Raw genomic sequence first — 15,830 nt, 5'->3', positions numbered from 1 at the left:
AACTAGAATAGGCCACCTTAGGAGGTAATGAATGTACAGTATTTTCTCTGGAGGACCTTCAAGTCAAGTTTGTATGATCATTTCTCAGGTAAGCTGGTACTGTGGTTCAAGGTATGTTTTGGACTAGGGTGCTTCCTATGTCTGTTTCAACTCTGGAATACTCTGAGTAGTATTTTGAAATTGTTTCTTTGCGCTTAGTGTCATAACAGGCATTAAATGAAGTAAACTAAACCAATCTACTAAAAAAAAAGCCATTTATTAAGTGCTTTTTATGTACTAAGCACTATGTTAGATTCTGGGGATACAAAAACAAAAATGAATTCCCCTTCAGGAGGCGAAGTAGGAGAGCAATGAACCTGCAAATGTACAAGTTATTGACCTCTAAGAGTCTAAAACTGAGAAACTTTAAATTAAAAATACAACTCTCCTTACAGTTGTATATGTTTGGGACCTGACTTTGATCATGGCCACCTTCCTAAGGGAGAGTCAGAAGCCACCAGGTGATAAAAGATAGTTTATAAAGGCTTCCTTCCCCAAATAATCCAAGAACATTTGAATTCAAATTCCATAAATAATTAAAGATTGTCCATATAGTCCGACCCTCTCACTTTACAGATGAGGGAACAGACCAAGAGAAGTTTTTATTTTTATTTGATGCAAACGTTGAGGTACACGGAAGGATTAATGGGTCAGCTTTGAATATTTAAAAGGGGGAGTCTGAAGTAAAGATAAAGGCAACGTTCCCAGAAATAGCTAGGGAAGTGTTAGCTCAGATCAGCCAAAAAATTGTCTGGATGAATGAGGCTTAGCAATTTGGACAGTTTTTAGTTTTGTTTCCATGTGCCAATTCAGCAATCTTTTATCTTAATTTTTAAAAATAGATTTACTACTGGGAAGAGAATTTCTTCTCTCAAGGTATCAAATGGGTTTTTTTTCACACAAATTATATTGGGGTGATATGAACCTTGATAAATTTTTGGTGAAGTTTCCATGATTGTTTTATAATATTATCATAGCTATCAGCCTAGTTACCTAGAACCTGTTGTCCTTAAGGGTATGGAAGGTGATCTTTACTTTCTTGGCCAGGAGAGGTTAATTTTTTGGATTATAAATGTAAATTTATGCCTACCTGCAGGTAAGATTCCTAGTTTGAAAAGGTTTTCACTACTTTTCACTGGGCAAAGAACATAGTTAAATGATGGCACATGCTTCCTGTGAGATATTTGCTTTTGAGATCAGCAATTTGCAGTTAAGTATTGAAGTGGTTAGACTAGGAGCCTTGGAATCAGGAAGACTCATTTTCACCAATCCAAATCTGGCTTTAGCCTCTTACTAGCTATGTGATCCTGGGCAAGTCACTTAATGCTATTTGCCTCACTTTCCTCATCTGTAAAATAAGCTGGAAAAGGAAATGGCAAACCACTCCAGTATCTTTGCCAAGAAAACTCCAAATGGGGTCACGAAGAGTTGGACACGACTGAAATGACTGAGCAACATGGATTTACTTTAACAGACAGGGGATCTTAGACAATAAAACCTAGGGAGAAATGAATTCACAGGGTTAGTAGCTCAGATAGGTATTGGGTAAGAAGAAGGTGGCTTTTCTGATTGCATAGATAGTAGGGTACTTTCCAGGGATGTACACATTGACAATGAGGTTGATGCACACATTGCCAGAGCTAGCTCAGTGTTTAAGAGGCTCCGAAGAAAAGTTTGGGGGAGAAGAGGTATTAGACTGACTACCAAATTGAAGGTCTACAGAGCTGTTGTGTTGACCTCATTGTTGTGTGCCTGGGAAACTTGGACAGCCTATCAGCACTGTGCCAGGAAACTGATTCACTTCCATTTGAATTGTCTTAGGAAGATTCTGAGGATCACCTGGCAGGATAAGGTACCAGACACTTAAGTCCTTGCTCGAGCTGAACTGCCAAATATTCAAACTATGCTTCAGAGAGTGCAACTCTGATGGGCTGGCCACGTTGTTCGAATGCTAAATGTATGTTTGCCAAAAAGACTATTTTATGGAGAACTTTCATGGGGCAGGTAATCACATGGCGGCTAAAAGAAACAATACAAGGACACTCTCAAGGTCTCTCTCAAGAACTTTGGATTTGATTGTGGGACATAGGAGACACTGGCACAGGACCGCTCAGCATGGTGTGCCCACATAAGAAAAGGTGCTGTGCTCTTTGAGCAAAGCAGAATTGAGATAGCACAAAGTAAATGCTGGATGTGTAAATTTGAGATACTCACCCCAAATATTCACATGGACTATCTGTGCCCAACCTGTGGTAGAGCACTCTGAGCTCATATTGGTCTGATCAGCCACAGTCGGACACACTGAAATTTCACTTTACAATGGCGATGTCATTTTGGCCCTCTTCAAAGATGAAGGACAACAACCAACCAACCAGATGGTAATCACAAGATAATAAGTTCTCTTTGGGAGAACTCTTCAGGATGGGCTCCCCATCATTTGAAGTCTTCAAGTCAGGTTTGACCTGTCAGAAAGTTTGAAGAGAAAATTTTTGTTCAGGTTATAGAATGGAACAGTTATCTCTGAGGTCGCTTAAAACACTGAAATTCTCTGGTTTTGAGTAGGTTGAATAATGCCATTTTCCCCCCCTCCCCATATAGTGCTAGCAAGAGCCAATCAGACGTGCAGTAGCAGGAGTGATTCATTTGTAATTGCTGAAATATTGTTTTGAATTCCACCTTTGACATTAGCTGTGTGACCATGGGCAAGACTACGAGCCTCAGTTTCCTCCTATGTAAAATGAGGACCAAGTAGATCAAAAGAGAGAATGTAGACTTTTAAAGCACTACATAAGTGCTGCTTATTAGTGTCATAAAACAGCATTTTAGTTTTGTGAGAAGTATTATGTCAGACTTATAACAGTTTTGCAACTCTAATCAAAAAATGTACCTTTCAATTCTTTTTGTAAAATAAAATTACAAATGTTATCAGATTTGCAGGATATACAATTCTCCTTTATCTACTATTGTGATATCTTTTTATCTCCATCTCCTTTGCTTCTGTCAAAGTTAATGAATAGTTTGTGAAAATTTCAGCTCACTCTGTAAAGTAACTGGTAAAATAAGGGCAATATAAATAGAAGACATCTGGAAGAAGTGAAAAAATTAAAGCTATGGCTATACAGTGCCAAAACTGGTCAATCATTGAAACAAACTAGTTTTTTGGCAGAGTACAGCAAATAAAAAAATCAATTTGACTGACTTTTGAACTTTTCGGTGGGTTTTATTAGGCATGTAGACAGACTAAATAAGATGTAAATGGTGAAAAGAACAAGTAACAAAAATAATTTATAAAGGAAAATTTATAGTCTACCTATATTCTACCTTTAGAAAGGATGCCTTAAAAAGTGCTTTAAAAGCTTCATCCCATACAAAAGGATGACAAAATGTGGAACTAAATTTTAATGCAGGTAGCAAGTTGCATTGCATAAACATACATTTTTTTTTTATTTTTTAGCATGTCAGCATGTCTCTGATGGCATGGTCTCCTTCCCCAAGGAAGGATGAACACACTCAGTTTGACCCAGTGACAGGTATCTGTCAGAGAAGGGAGAAAAATCAGCACTGTAGTTTTCTGTCATTAGCTGGAGAATGGACTTAGGAAAAACTTCAATACAGCCTTTGCCAGGCTCCTTTACTTTGAATTATACACTGCTACTTGACATAAATTATAAAAATAGATTATAGACTCACCTACAGAGACTCATACATTTTTGGTTTCCTTTGTGCTCCCTAAAGAATTTAGCCAGCTTTAATCTGTACTAAAAGGGGTGCGTGTGTGTGTGTGTGTGTGTGTGTGTGTATGTGCATACACTCGCTGGCATATGTATTGTAGGTAGGACAGATTCTCTTATCTTTGGTACCAAATTTTATAGTGCACGGATCAATGTTTATGATTTTGTGCCGTTGGCAAAATTAACTTGACAATGAGTCCTAGATGGATTTTTCACTGAGTTTTAAATTGAGTAAACAGGCAAAGAAGGAGAGTTTTTCTCTTATTTATTGGAGACAACTGTTGCAAAACACTTCTCTGATGCCTCATTCCCATTTAGAGTTCGAGATTCTTTAAAAGATTCTTCTCCTCTTAGCCAGGTGGAACACAAGATCAGGCAGTCTTAGTAAGGTGGAAAGGATTTGAGCAGGGCCAGTGGTGGAGTGTTGGACTGAAGACCAGACTGGTTAATATCGGAAAGATCCTAGGTCATCTGCAAGGTGAATAGTTTTTTGGCCACTCTTGTGGATAATTTAATAAGATTTGTGATCTGTAGGGGAGGAGAGAATTCCACTCATCAGTTCATAGTTCTTTTATGTATTGACTTCTCACCTTTATTCCCTCTTCTAAGTTTTGGATACTCTAGGGGCCAGTCTCCTGTCACTGGATCAAACTGAGTGTGTTCCTCCTTCCTTGTGGAAGGAGACCATGCCATCAGAGACATGCTGACATGACTTGCACTTGACTTTGTTTTAAGTGAGGGAGGGCTGTGCAGGTCATCAGCCCCACTTCTCCTCCAGAGCTATCTGAATCCAGTGACCAGCTATTCATCAGGATGACTGGAGATGACCCAGGATGAGGCAATTGGGGTTAAGTGACTTGCCCAAGATCACACAGCTAGTGAGTGTCCAGCGTCTGAGGTGAGATTTGAACTGAAGTCCTCCTGACTCCTGCACTGGTGCTCTATCCACTGCACCACCCAGCTGCCCCTACTGGGTCAATCTAAGACTGGGCACTAAGCAAAATGCTGGGCAAAGCTTTTTTTAATTGATAAATTTTGTTTCATCATACACTCTCCCCCCAAATCGTGACTGAACCAAGTATCCGGTACACCCACAAAACATCTTAAAGTAGCAGATCCCGGTGACTGACGGTACTCGCAACCTCACCCCATCATGTAGTTTATTGGCTGACCAGTCAAATGGAAGGTTAGGACTGACCCAGCAACGTCCGCTGCGTTTAACCTGATTTTTTATTTTTTTACCATTTTACGTACGTTACATTTTTCTTACGGCTTTGCATCACTTTATACACGTCTACATGTGCACATATTTTCCGGGTTCTCCAGTCTTTTCTTTTACTTTAGACCGAACCAGGGATTTCATCCTTGCGTCTGCGGGGAGCATCCATCCTTCATAAAGCTTTCAGGTGTGCAGGCGCTTAGCTACGACCTCATACGGTCATCCATCAGCACTTCTGGGCAGTCTGGGGCTGCCAGGGGCACAGAGAGCCTCTCCTCTCCTCTCCCACGACGCTCCATTTTACTCATGTCTCAAACATGTGGCGCAGACTTGGTTTCCACTTTCCGCGGCCGCCCGGTGACACTAGCGTCTGGTCCCTGAACCTGAAAAAAGAGACCCACCAGTTGGGAGGTTTCTCAAGTCCCGCGAGTTGTTACCAAGATCTCGCGGTATCACTACTGAGGTGGGGGGGGGGGGACCCGGAAAAGGGTTTCGAGAGGGATCGGGCCTGACCGTTTGCGCACGCGCTCTCGCGAGATTTTCCTAGAACAGGAGGGAATGAAGCGCTAAGTGGAGGCCGTGAGGGCGGGGCAGGCAGAAGAGCTGCTCAGAAAGCAGGTCCCCGCCCCTTTTTCCCCACCCTCATTTCCCCACCTGTGTCGAGCTCCAGCGGGGCAGTCGGGTGGGTAGTGAAGCTCGCCGCCCACCCGGAAGTTTGTTCTACCTCTTCCCTTCACCTCCCCGCCCCCGCACGTGCTCCCCCCTTCGCTGGGCTGGCTTCCCGGGGGAATTCTGAGCCCTGAGCGTCCTGCGTAATAACTGTAGCCTTAAGCCTCAGGTAGGACCGGGCCCGGCGGGCCCCTAAGTGCCTGGGACAGGTCGCTGTCCCCCTCGCCAGATGGCTCCCCTTGCTTCCGAGTCATGGATCCCCGGGGAGAAGCAGCAGAAGGTACAGGGTCTCACCTGAAAGGACTCGTATACTTACGTTTATTCCGTCACATCATTCTCCTTTTTGTTTTCCTCTGGATTTCTCCTCCCCGGAACATTTGACTTCAGCTTTGCCTCTTACAACTCTTGGTTTCCTTCAAATTTGAGTCCAGGAGTTTTTAACTTGGGGTGTGTGAACTTTTTGTTTTAATACGTACATAATATGTATATAAAGATATAGATAGATAATTGGTGTCCTTTGGATTACTATGTATATTACAGTGCATTTAAAAACAAGTGTGAAAAGAGGTCCGGAGTCAGTGACACAAAAATGGTGTAGAACCCCGGCTTTCACTTATGTGCCACTTTCTACTGTAAGGCTTGCCTGATCTCCCTAGTGCTCTCTCCTTCCCCCCAGTTCAACGTGTATATAGTTTTTTGTTTATATTTTGGATTCCTTTCATAGACGGTAAGCTTCTTGAGGATAGGGAAGTTTTGTGTGTATCCCCAGCATCTGGCTATGTCTGGCACGTTAGCAAAGGCCGCAGAGAATGATACTTTGTTGCATCTCAGCTTCAGAGGCTACATTGCGTGCACAGTCATCTGCAAACAGAAAATCATGCACCACCGCTCCCTCCAATTTGGTCTTGGCTTGTAGCATTTTCAAATTGAACAGTTTACCATCAGTACGTACCCGTGTTCATAATAAGTGCCTGTTATCTGATTGACATGGCAGAGGGTCTTTCACATAGAAGGTACCTAATAATTCTTATTGGATTGGAATGTTAGGAAGAGTGATGAATTGAAGGGAAAAGATGAGTTCAGTTTTTGACACGTTGACTTTGAGATGTCCAAATAGAAATGTCCAGCAGTCAGTGATGTAGGACTGACACACAGGAAAGAGGAGACAGCTGGACATATATGTTTGTGTATATATATATATATATATATATATATATATAGAGAGAGAGAGAGAGAGAGAGAGAGAGAGAGAGAGAGAGAGAGAGAGAGAGAGAGAGAGAGAGAGAGAGAGAGATTTGGGAATGAGCTTTTTAAAGAGGATGTTGGAACTGGTGGAAACTGAGAACAACATGAGGAAGACTGGAAAGAGAAAAAATGAGGGGCTGGCATAGAGCCCCAGATGTACCCACAGTTAAGGGATAGAAAAATGGGAAAGATCAGTCAGAGAAAAGGACAGTGTGCCTAAAACCTAGGGGAGAGAGTGTGTGTCTTTGTTGGAGTGGTAGGTAGCATTCTAAAGTGGTGTGGAGGTCATAAAGGGTGAAAACTGAAAAAAGGCCATTGAACAGAAATTAATAAATGTTAGGAGAGCAATTTCAGTTGAATGATATGATTGGAAACCATATTACAAGGGATTGCGCCAGAATTATGAGTCATGTTATACGTGATTTATATGCCAAAAAAAAAAAAAGCTCAGATTCTTACTCAACAGACTTCATTGGCTCCCTATTGCCTTTAGGATTAAATATAAAATCCCCTGTTTAGCTTTTAAAGATCTTCATAACCATATTCCTTCCTACCTTTTCAGTCATCTCATATTTTATTCCTTCTATTCCATGTACTCTGTGATCGAGTGACACTGTTGGCCTTTACTGTTCCTCACACACAGCATTCCCATCTCCCAATTCTCTGAATTCTCTCCCTCCTCACCTATGTCTCCTAGTTTCCCTGGCTAACTTCAAGTCTTGGCTAAAGTCTTGCTTTCTGCAAGAAACTTTTCCAAGTTTTCTTTAATCTTTGTGCCTTCCCTTTGAGACTGCCTCCAATTTATTTTCTATATATCTAGTTTGCACATATTTATTTACTTGTTTCCTTCATTAGACTGTGAATTCTTTGACAGCAGGGGCTGTTCTTTTGCCTTTTTTTAAAATCCGTAAGTGCTTATGCTTATCACAGTTTCTGGCATATAGTAGGTGTTTGTTAAATCTAGTTGACTTAGCTTTGGCCATTATGTAGTTAGTATCTTACTAACTTATATGCTTATATAATGCTTATATATTTTCTCTTTCTAGTGCTCTGTTCTCCAACCAAACTAACCTGCTCTGTGTGTCATCCATAGGACACTCCCTCTCTCTTCTGTCTGCATTTGTACTGGCCATTGCCATACCTGGAAGGCACTTCCATATCTTCTTCACAAAGCTTTTCCTGATTCCAGCTGCTGCAAGTGCCCTCCCTAACTACCTTGTATTTATTCTGAATTTTTTTGCATTTTTTATACACACACTTTTTTTTTCTCTCGGTAGAACATAAGCTCCTTGAGAGTAGAGTTTGTTTCATCTTTTGTTTATATTCTTTCTTAGTGCCTAGCACATAGAAAGCATTTAATAAATGTTTGTTGACTGATTTTTGTAGTAACCTTTTTGGCAGAGAGCATATCAGTTCAAACCTAACCAGAAAACTTTTATTTTAAACTTAATTATTGAAACTCTTTCTTAAATGTTACTGTTCATTTTATTGCTGAAAAATCAAGCTGGCTAGGCCTGGCTGCTGCTTCTCTTTCCAGTCCAGGTGACAAGATAACTTGTCAGCAAGACAGAGAGCATGGTTAGGTTTCCTGGGGGTCAGTCTTCCTGAATCCAGGTAGCAAGATAGTTGTGTTTAAAAAATAAGCTAGCAGTTGAGAAAGCAGTGGAAAAGTGACAGGTGACAGTACAGTAATGGCAAGTTTTTCAGAGGAGGAAAGGAGGAGATGGTCGGCTAGGGGTTTGAAGATGAAGCTTCTATTCACTGAATTTCAAGATTAATTCCATGTTTACTATTTCCATCCTTGTGCAAATAGCCAACTTTCTAGTATGTTAGTTTAGTTAGTTTCTTATCCTTTGGTTATTATACAACTTATTGTCTAATTGCATCATAGACTGCACCTAATACGCTTATTACCCCTGACCTTCAGAAGATTCTCTTACTTGTTACATTGCCCTATAGCAAGTCTTTACACATTTTTCTTATATTTACACCAGTTCTGACTACAAGTTTCTGCTCTTTTGGGTAGGAGGGGATGGGACTATATTCTGATTTGCATATCATTGTGGTTAGCATTGTGGTGTTAAAATGTGGAGGTCTTTATGAGTACCTCCACATCAGTCAGCATCCACTATGTCTGAAATTCCTCTAGGCTGCTATGGTTTTTTTGGTTTATTCTCAATGCATGGTCTTGTCTTGAAGAAGCTAGTGCTTGAGGAGTTGAGCTAAAATTTAACTTGTAGAATCATACACGTTAGAGCTAGAAAGGACCTTAGAAGCCATCCAATCCAATGTCTCTTGTTACAGGTGCATAGTATGAGACCAGGAGTATACTGGTCTTATACTTACTCTCAGTCTATCACTTTTCCTGCTGGGCTGCAAAGACTGCTCCACAGTGTCAGATAAGTGAGATGTTACTGAGTATCCACATGGAAATAGGTATGTCTGTTTTATTATAACAATTTAAAAACTTTTTTCCTTTATTTATTTTTTTTAGATATGTGGCACATTGGAGAAAGATGTCTCGTCCCTGTCACAGACAGTGGAAAGCTTCGTGAAGCAACAGTGAAATCCATCATGACAGATGAAAATGGAAAGTCATTTGCACTTGTGTTATTTTCAGGTTCGCTGGAAGAGAAAGTACCTTTAAAAAAACTCCATAAAACAACATCTGGTAAAAGTTCTTGCAGAAGTTTTTTGTTTGATGATGTTGACTTGGAAAAGCCTTATTTCCCAGACCGAAAACTTCCATCACCTGCTGTGACTTTTAAGCTATCTGAAGATGGTGACTGTATTCCATATACAATTAATAGATATTTGCGTGACTACCAGAGGGAAGGAGCCCAGTTTCTGTATGGACACTATTCCCTGGGAAGAGGATGTATTCTTGGTGATGACATGGGACTTGGAAAAACAGTACAGGTATTTATTCTTTTGTTCCTGCAGTAGTTAAAATAGTAATGTTCTGATCTAGCTTGTTACTTGCAGTATCACTGTGGCAAAGGCAGACACAGAAGTTACTTGTATCATGACTTTCACATAAGTTTCTTAATAAATGTTTGTTGAATTAATAAGTGAATGAAGTGTGAAGTCATTTTATATCCATAGAGTTACCCTAAGGAGGGACAATGTTCTTACCCATTCTTTGAAGTATTAAACTAAGGTTAGATTATTTTCCCAAGGTCTATTGAATAGGTTGCTTAGAATTTGAACTTTCTTGTATCTTGCATTCCCTTGTTAGTTATTAAAGAAATATTTATCTGGCTTACGGCTTATTATCTTTCCCTTGTTTTTTTTTTTCTCCCTTCTTTCTCCTAACTCTTCATTGTTCTTTCCAATTCCATATTAACATTTTCAATTTAGCAGAACACTGAGGACTAGCTGAGTTTTAAAACTCCAGTTAGTAACAGAATCTCAGATGCAAAGGACCTCGTAAAACATTTGATCCACTGACTCCTGATCAGAATCCCCCTTACAACTTTGCTAACAAGTGCTCATCCAGCCCTCAGTTAACATCTTCTGATACTATCTTTTGATGCAGTCTATTCTGTATTTGGATGATTTTAGTTTATAACATGATAGATTGAGAGCTGAAAGGGACATCAGGGGTCATCTGTTTAACCTCTTCATTTTACAAGTGGCAAACAGATCCAGGAAGTAAGCCACTTGTCTAAGCTTGCACAGATAATTGTTGAAAAGTATTTTCTTAAAATGAACCAAAATTTGCGTTTGTAGTTTCCACCCATTGCTTCTTGTTTATTCTTTTGGGGGGCAAACTGAGCAAGTCTAATCCCTCTTCTGTGTTATAATCCTTCAGATATTTTAAGAGAATATCATAGATTTAGAACAGAGAGAGACCTTAGAGGCCATCTCGTCCAACCGCCTCATTTTGCAAATGAGGAAAGTGAGGTCCTGAGAAGTAAATAAAATGACAAGAGCCAGAGAGCTAAATCCTAGGCTTTCTTTGAATACATCATGCTTTTCTTTTCCGGTTCCTTTAACTGAATTTACATGAAGTACTTTGGAGGCCCCTCACCATATTGTGGCTTTCTTTGGATGCTATTTTTTCTCTTTAAATGTCTTATTGATGCTTTTTTTTAAACATCAGGGTCACTTCTCAGTGCTACCCCTCATCCCTTCCAACTCTTCTTTGTAATTGTTGTCAAACAAAAGAAATTAGCCCTTTGGTAGCGTCTGAAAGCAAATACCTCATTTTATAATCAGAACAAAAAGTGGGAGGAGGTCGTGATTGGTCTTTCAGTTCTTCTGATACAACATCTCTCCCACCTGTGTTGTCTTTTTTCTCCAATTATAAGTTTACCACCCTGGTTCAGGCCCTCATCACTGCTTGTCTGCACTATTGAATTGGTCTTCTAATTGGTTTCCCTAATTAAGCCTTTCCCTTTTCTATAGACTGTAAACTTCTTGCAGTCAGGAACAATTTCATTTTTGTCTGTTTCCCCAGTGCCATACACAGTGCATAGTGACAGTTTAATCCGTGCTTGTTGACTGATTAATGGTCTCCTCTGTCTCTTTCCGGTGATTCTCCCCTTAACCTTGGTTCTGAAGGTACCTGATCTGGTTTGTTCAGACTTTGTTATGGTATGACCTTTTTAAAATTTGGGTCATGCATCCATCTGAGCTTATTGTGTTACATGATGTAAGATCTTAACCTAATAGCTACCAGATTGCTTTTCAGTTTTCCTGTTAGCTTGTGGCAAAAAAGAACTCCTCACAGTATTTTATGCTCTTGGTTTTGTCAAACACTGGGATACTTTTTTCAGTTCCTTATTCAGTTATGTACCACTAATGTTTTTTTTCTGTTTTCTAGCCTCTATTGAATAGTGTTATGACTACTGATTTATGATATAGTCTCATCTCTTATAATGCTATTTCTTACCATTTTTCTCAAGAATTTCATAGGAATTCTAGATCTTTTGTTCTTCCATATGAATTTGTTATTATTCTGACTGGTCTAAATAGTGTCCCCTTGATAATTTGATTAGTATAGTACCGAATGTTAATTTAGGTAATAATCATCATTTTAATTATATTGACATGACTTATCTGTAAGTAGTATCTCCAGTTATTTTAGTTTCGCTGTATTTCTTAAAAAAAAAAAAAAACAAAGAAAGAAAGATGTTTTATTGATGTCTTTTGTCTTTATATTGGTCATTCCTTCTACCCCCATTAAACCCTCTCTTACCCCAAAGAAAGATAATTAGGCAAAAACTGAAAAAAAACCCAACTCTAATGATACAAAAATTTTATCAGACATATAGGAGACATAATTTGTCCTTGTAGTCCCTCTATCCATATCTTTTGAGGGAAGTTGAATGTTCCTTATCTCTTCTGGTGGCCTAGTAGGTGAGTACTGGGCCTGGAAATGGGGACCCTGAGCTCCAGTGCAGGTTCAGACACTTTTAGCTGTGGGGCCTTAGGCAAGTTACTTCATTTCTCTTTACCTTAGTTTCCTTGACTGTAAAATGGGAATAATGATAGCACCTACCTTGCAGGATTGCTTTGAAGAGTAAATGAGATCATATTTGTAAAAAGCATTGTACCTGACACGTAGTAGGGAGTGTATAAATACTTATTTCCTTCTTTTCTCCTTCTTCTTCTCTAGGGCCATCACTGATTTTTCCTTTTCTTTTAGCTATCTTTTCATTTACATTATTGTAGTTGATGTGTATGTTGTCTTCCTGGGTTGTACTTATTCTGCACTGTATCAGTTTGTAAACATTTTTTCATATTCCTCTGAAGTCCTCATATTTGCCATTTCTTACTTCACAATAATTATAATATGGCATAATTTTCATAATACGGTATAATATCTTAAAACTTTCCCTAATCAATTTGTTTCTAGTTTTTTGCCACCACAAAGAGTGATGCTGTGACTCTCTTGGGATATAGTAAACTTTTGTCTGTGTTTGACTTCCTTGAGTCTAGTTGTGGGATTGTTGTATCTCAAAGTGAAATTTCAGGCCTTTTTCTTGCATAATTTCATAATGAAAGCAGGACAGGTGGACAGACAGTTCTTCTAACACTGCAGCAACCACCTCCCCTTGACCTATTTGTCACTGACTGTTCCTGCCTTTTTTTCATCTTTGCTGGTTTGCATGGACTGAAGTGAAAGCTAAAATCTGTTTTAATTTACATTTCTCTTACTATTAGTGATTTGGATCATGTTTTCACATGGTTCTTACAGCTTTGAAATCTTCTTTTGAAAACTGTACGTATCCTTTGACCATTTTTCTATCAGTGGATGTCCCTTCATGTGCTATCTTTGTATAAAATTCCTCATATAGTTCAGTTATTGGAGTTTTTTGTATGAGTTACATACAACTCATATGTTGTATGTAAAATTGTCCAGTTTAATCTTTTACTTTATTTCTTCCCCTTGTTTGGTGGAGAATTCTCCCTCTAGCCATAGTTGTTAAAGAACTTGATCCCATTCTCTTCTAATTTTTTTATGATGGAACTTTTTATATTAAAGTCATGCAACTACCTTGTGATAATTGTGATAGTTTGTGTAAGATGTTGGTCTAGTCAGGATTTTTGTAAAACTTGATTTCCATTTATCCCAATAGATTTTTTCAAAAAAGAAACTTTTCTCAGTTATATTCTTTGTTGTATCAAACACTGGACTATTATTTCCACTTGCTTTTCCCTCCTTCTTTACCTATCTTCTTCCTTTGACCCATTTTTCTGCTTTTTTTAACCAGTCCTAAAATAGTTTAGTGACTGCTGCTTTTACTACCGGTAATTATGCGCTTTCGTTCATAATTTCCTTTTCACTCTTGTTTGTGCTTCCAAATAAATTCTGTTATTATCTTGTCCAGTTCCAACAAGTATCCCTTCTATAATTAGACTGGCATAGAACTAGTGTTTAACCATGAGTACTGGCCCATTTGAACAGCATTTGTGCTTCACTCTATTTCTGTCATGAGTATTTTGTATTCATATTTATATGTCCTGTGTGTGTCAAGGTAAGTTAAATACCTGATATAGATCAGAATTCTCACATTGCTTCTTCCAGGTTTTTGTTAGTAGTGTGTAAAAATGCTGGTCATTTCAAGGGACTTTGCAGAATTTGTTATGACACCTTCACCTTCAGTATTTTGATTCATTTCCCTTTGCTGGGAAGTATTTGTCCTTTCAGTTATACTGAAAATGTTGGTTAATTTCTCCTCAGTAGGCATTTTGTCTGTCTTCATGAATAACTTTCCTGAGTTTTCCTTTGGTGTCCTTGCTGAAAATGAGCTGCTTATTGCCAGTCCTTTTCCTTCTGAAAGCTCAGTGTTTGTACCCCTCCCCCAGGGCTTGGCTTCCTTTCATCTGTTCTCTTAGACCACCAGGGTTGGAAGAAGTCTGTTCCTCAGAGGGTGAAAATGAGGAGTTAGGGCACCTCTCCCAGGAGACTGTTAGGAATCTGTTCTCTGCTTCTTTCAGGCTGTCTCTTTTAGGCTCTACCCTCTCTGTAACTGACTTTTTTTCATTGCTTAGGCTGTGCCCTTGGCACTAGTTGGTTAAGGGGTTGGGGAGAGGTCCCCTGGTAGACAGCAGAGAGACTTGCTCTGAGAAATCTTTTTCCTTAGGTCTATTCTTATTTTGTCTGCAGATGGGTTGTGGGAGAGGGTGTGGAGAAGTGTCATGGGATCGCCATTCTTCAAAGGATAATAACCTGATAGATAGACATTAGTTAATTTTGAAATCATTGCCTAAAATTTCCACTCATGGGGTGGGTTGGGTCACAGTCATTTCCTGGGCCAGTGTGCATTGTGAAAGATGAGAGGAGTCTAGAGCTGTGAGTTCTAGGAGAAATTGACTGATGAAATGATCTTTCCTTAATATTTTGGCAGAGAATACTTTGTGATGGCTTATCTGACTTTTCTTCTTTTTGTCATTGCTGAGTTTTCTGCATTTTGGGATTCTTGTGCTGTTTGGTGGGAATGGGTGTGGGGTTACTTCTCACTGTACCATCTTACTAGGATTCCTTATTTTATGGTCTTTCTACACTATCTTTTTCCCCTTCTCTAACTTCATGACGTGCCTGCTTCCACTATCCCACCTCCATACTTGTTATATTGTTTCATGCCAGTCATGAGACTCTTAAGTTCTTCCTGTTTCTCCTCATTCTTTCCCTTATATATTCTCCCCTTGACTTTTTTTGTTTCCTTTCTGATTCTTTAAGATAGTGGGATTCTGGGGGAACAATAATTCTCTTTCTCCCATTAGGATGTAAGCACTTGATTACCATTTAATCCTTCCAAATTGCCCAAACTTGTTTACCATATTACGTTTCCTTTGAATTTTGCTTTGTGTTTCAAAGGTACTATAGAGCTCTAATTTTCTTAGAAGGATGCTTAGAAATAATTGATTATGTTAAAGGTCCTTTTGTTCCATCTGTGTGTTTTTCTGAAGAACTGAAAATGAATATTACTTAGAAGGCAATGTAGAGTTGGAGGATGGGTGTGAATGGGCTGCCACATATAAAATATAAGAAACTATAAAGAAGAAGAAGAGTAAAGCATTTCCTAGGGAAATAAGTGATTGAAAAAGTTGGGCTAGTCATGTGATAAGGGCAAGGGATAACAGTAGGATGGACAAGAGATTCATCTATAATTTTGTAATGTCAGTGGTAACAGAGGAAGGTCTCTAGCATATTAGGTGAAATCTCTGTGGCAAACTTACGGGACATGTATAGGTGTTGAAAAGAATCGGCAGGCTTTGGAGGGTTTGAGATTTGCATTCTTGGAGTGATCATCCAAATTGAAGAGATCACAATTCTTTTGAGTATTTGGGAGAATTTTATTCTATTTGATTCTGCTCTAACTTATCAATATCTTTTGAAATCTTGATGCTGTCATTCAGCGTGTAAACTATTCCTCAAGTTTGTGTCATCTGCAAATTTGATAAGCATGTCATTT

At 39.1% G+C, this 15,830-nt stretch overlaps 1 protein-coding gene and 1 long non-coding RNA gene across 9 annotated transcripts in view; one reads left to right on the top strand and one right to left on the bottom strand.

Moving 5' to 3' along the window:
• ERCC6L2 (ERCC excision repair 6 like 2) overlaps window positions 1-15,830 on the top strand; it is a 375,244-nt gene that overhangs the window by 162,464 nt on the left and 196,950 nt on the right. For 2 of the 8 annotated variants that reach the window (XM_072596905.1, XM_072596904.1), the window contains exons 1-2: window positions 5,531-5,938; window positions 9,398-9,822. In XM_072596905.1, the coding sequence (XP_072453006.1) occupies window positions 5,911-5,938; window positions 9,398-9,822 (453 nt within the window). In that variant the 5' untranslated portion in view covers window positions 5,531-5,910. Of the gene's footprint in view, window positions 1-5,530; window positions 6,106-9,397; window positions 9,823-15,830 lie in introns of those variants that run through there. The other 6 variants (XM_072596899.1, XM_072596902.1, XM_072596901.1 and 3 more) reach the window with 5 other exon arrangements.
• LOC140496750 (uncharacterized) lies at window positions 4,019-5,517 on the bottom strand. Its single transcript, XR_011964385.1, has 2 exons — window positions 5,025-5,517; window positions 4,019-4,298 (listed from the first exon to the last, which is right to left on the bottom strand). It is a non-coding gene; the product is annotated as an uncharacterized lncRNA (long non-coding RNA).

This window comes from Notamacropus eugenii, chromosome 3 (assembly GCF_028372415.1).
Source record: "Notamacropus eugenii isolate mMacEug1 chromosome 3, mMacEug1.pri_v2, whole genome shotgun sequence".
In the NCBI taxonomy this organism is placed as follows: domain Eukaryota; kingdom Metazoa; phylum Chordata; class Mammalia; order Diprotodontia; family Macropodidae; genus Notamacropus; species Notamacropus eugenii.
The sequence above is the reverse complement of the archived record's forward strand: the minus strand, read 5'-3'. Positions and strand labels throughout refer to the sequence as shown.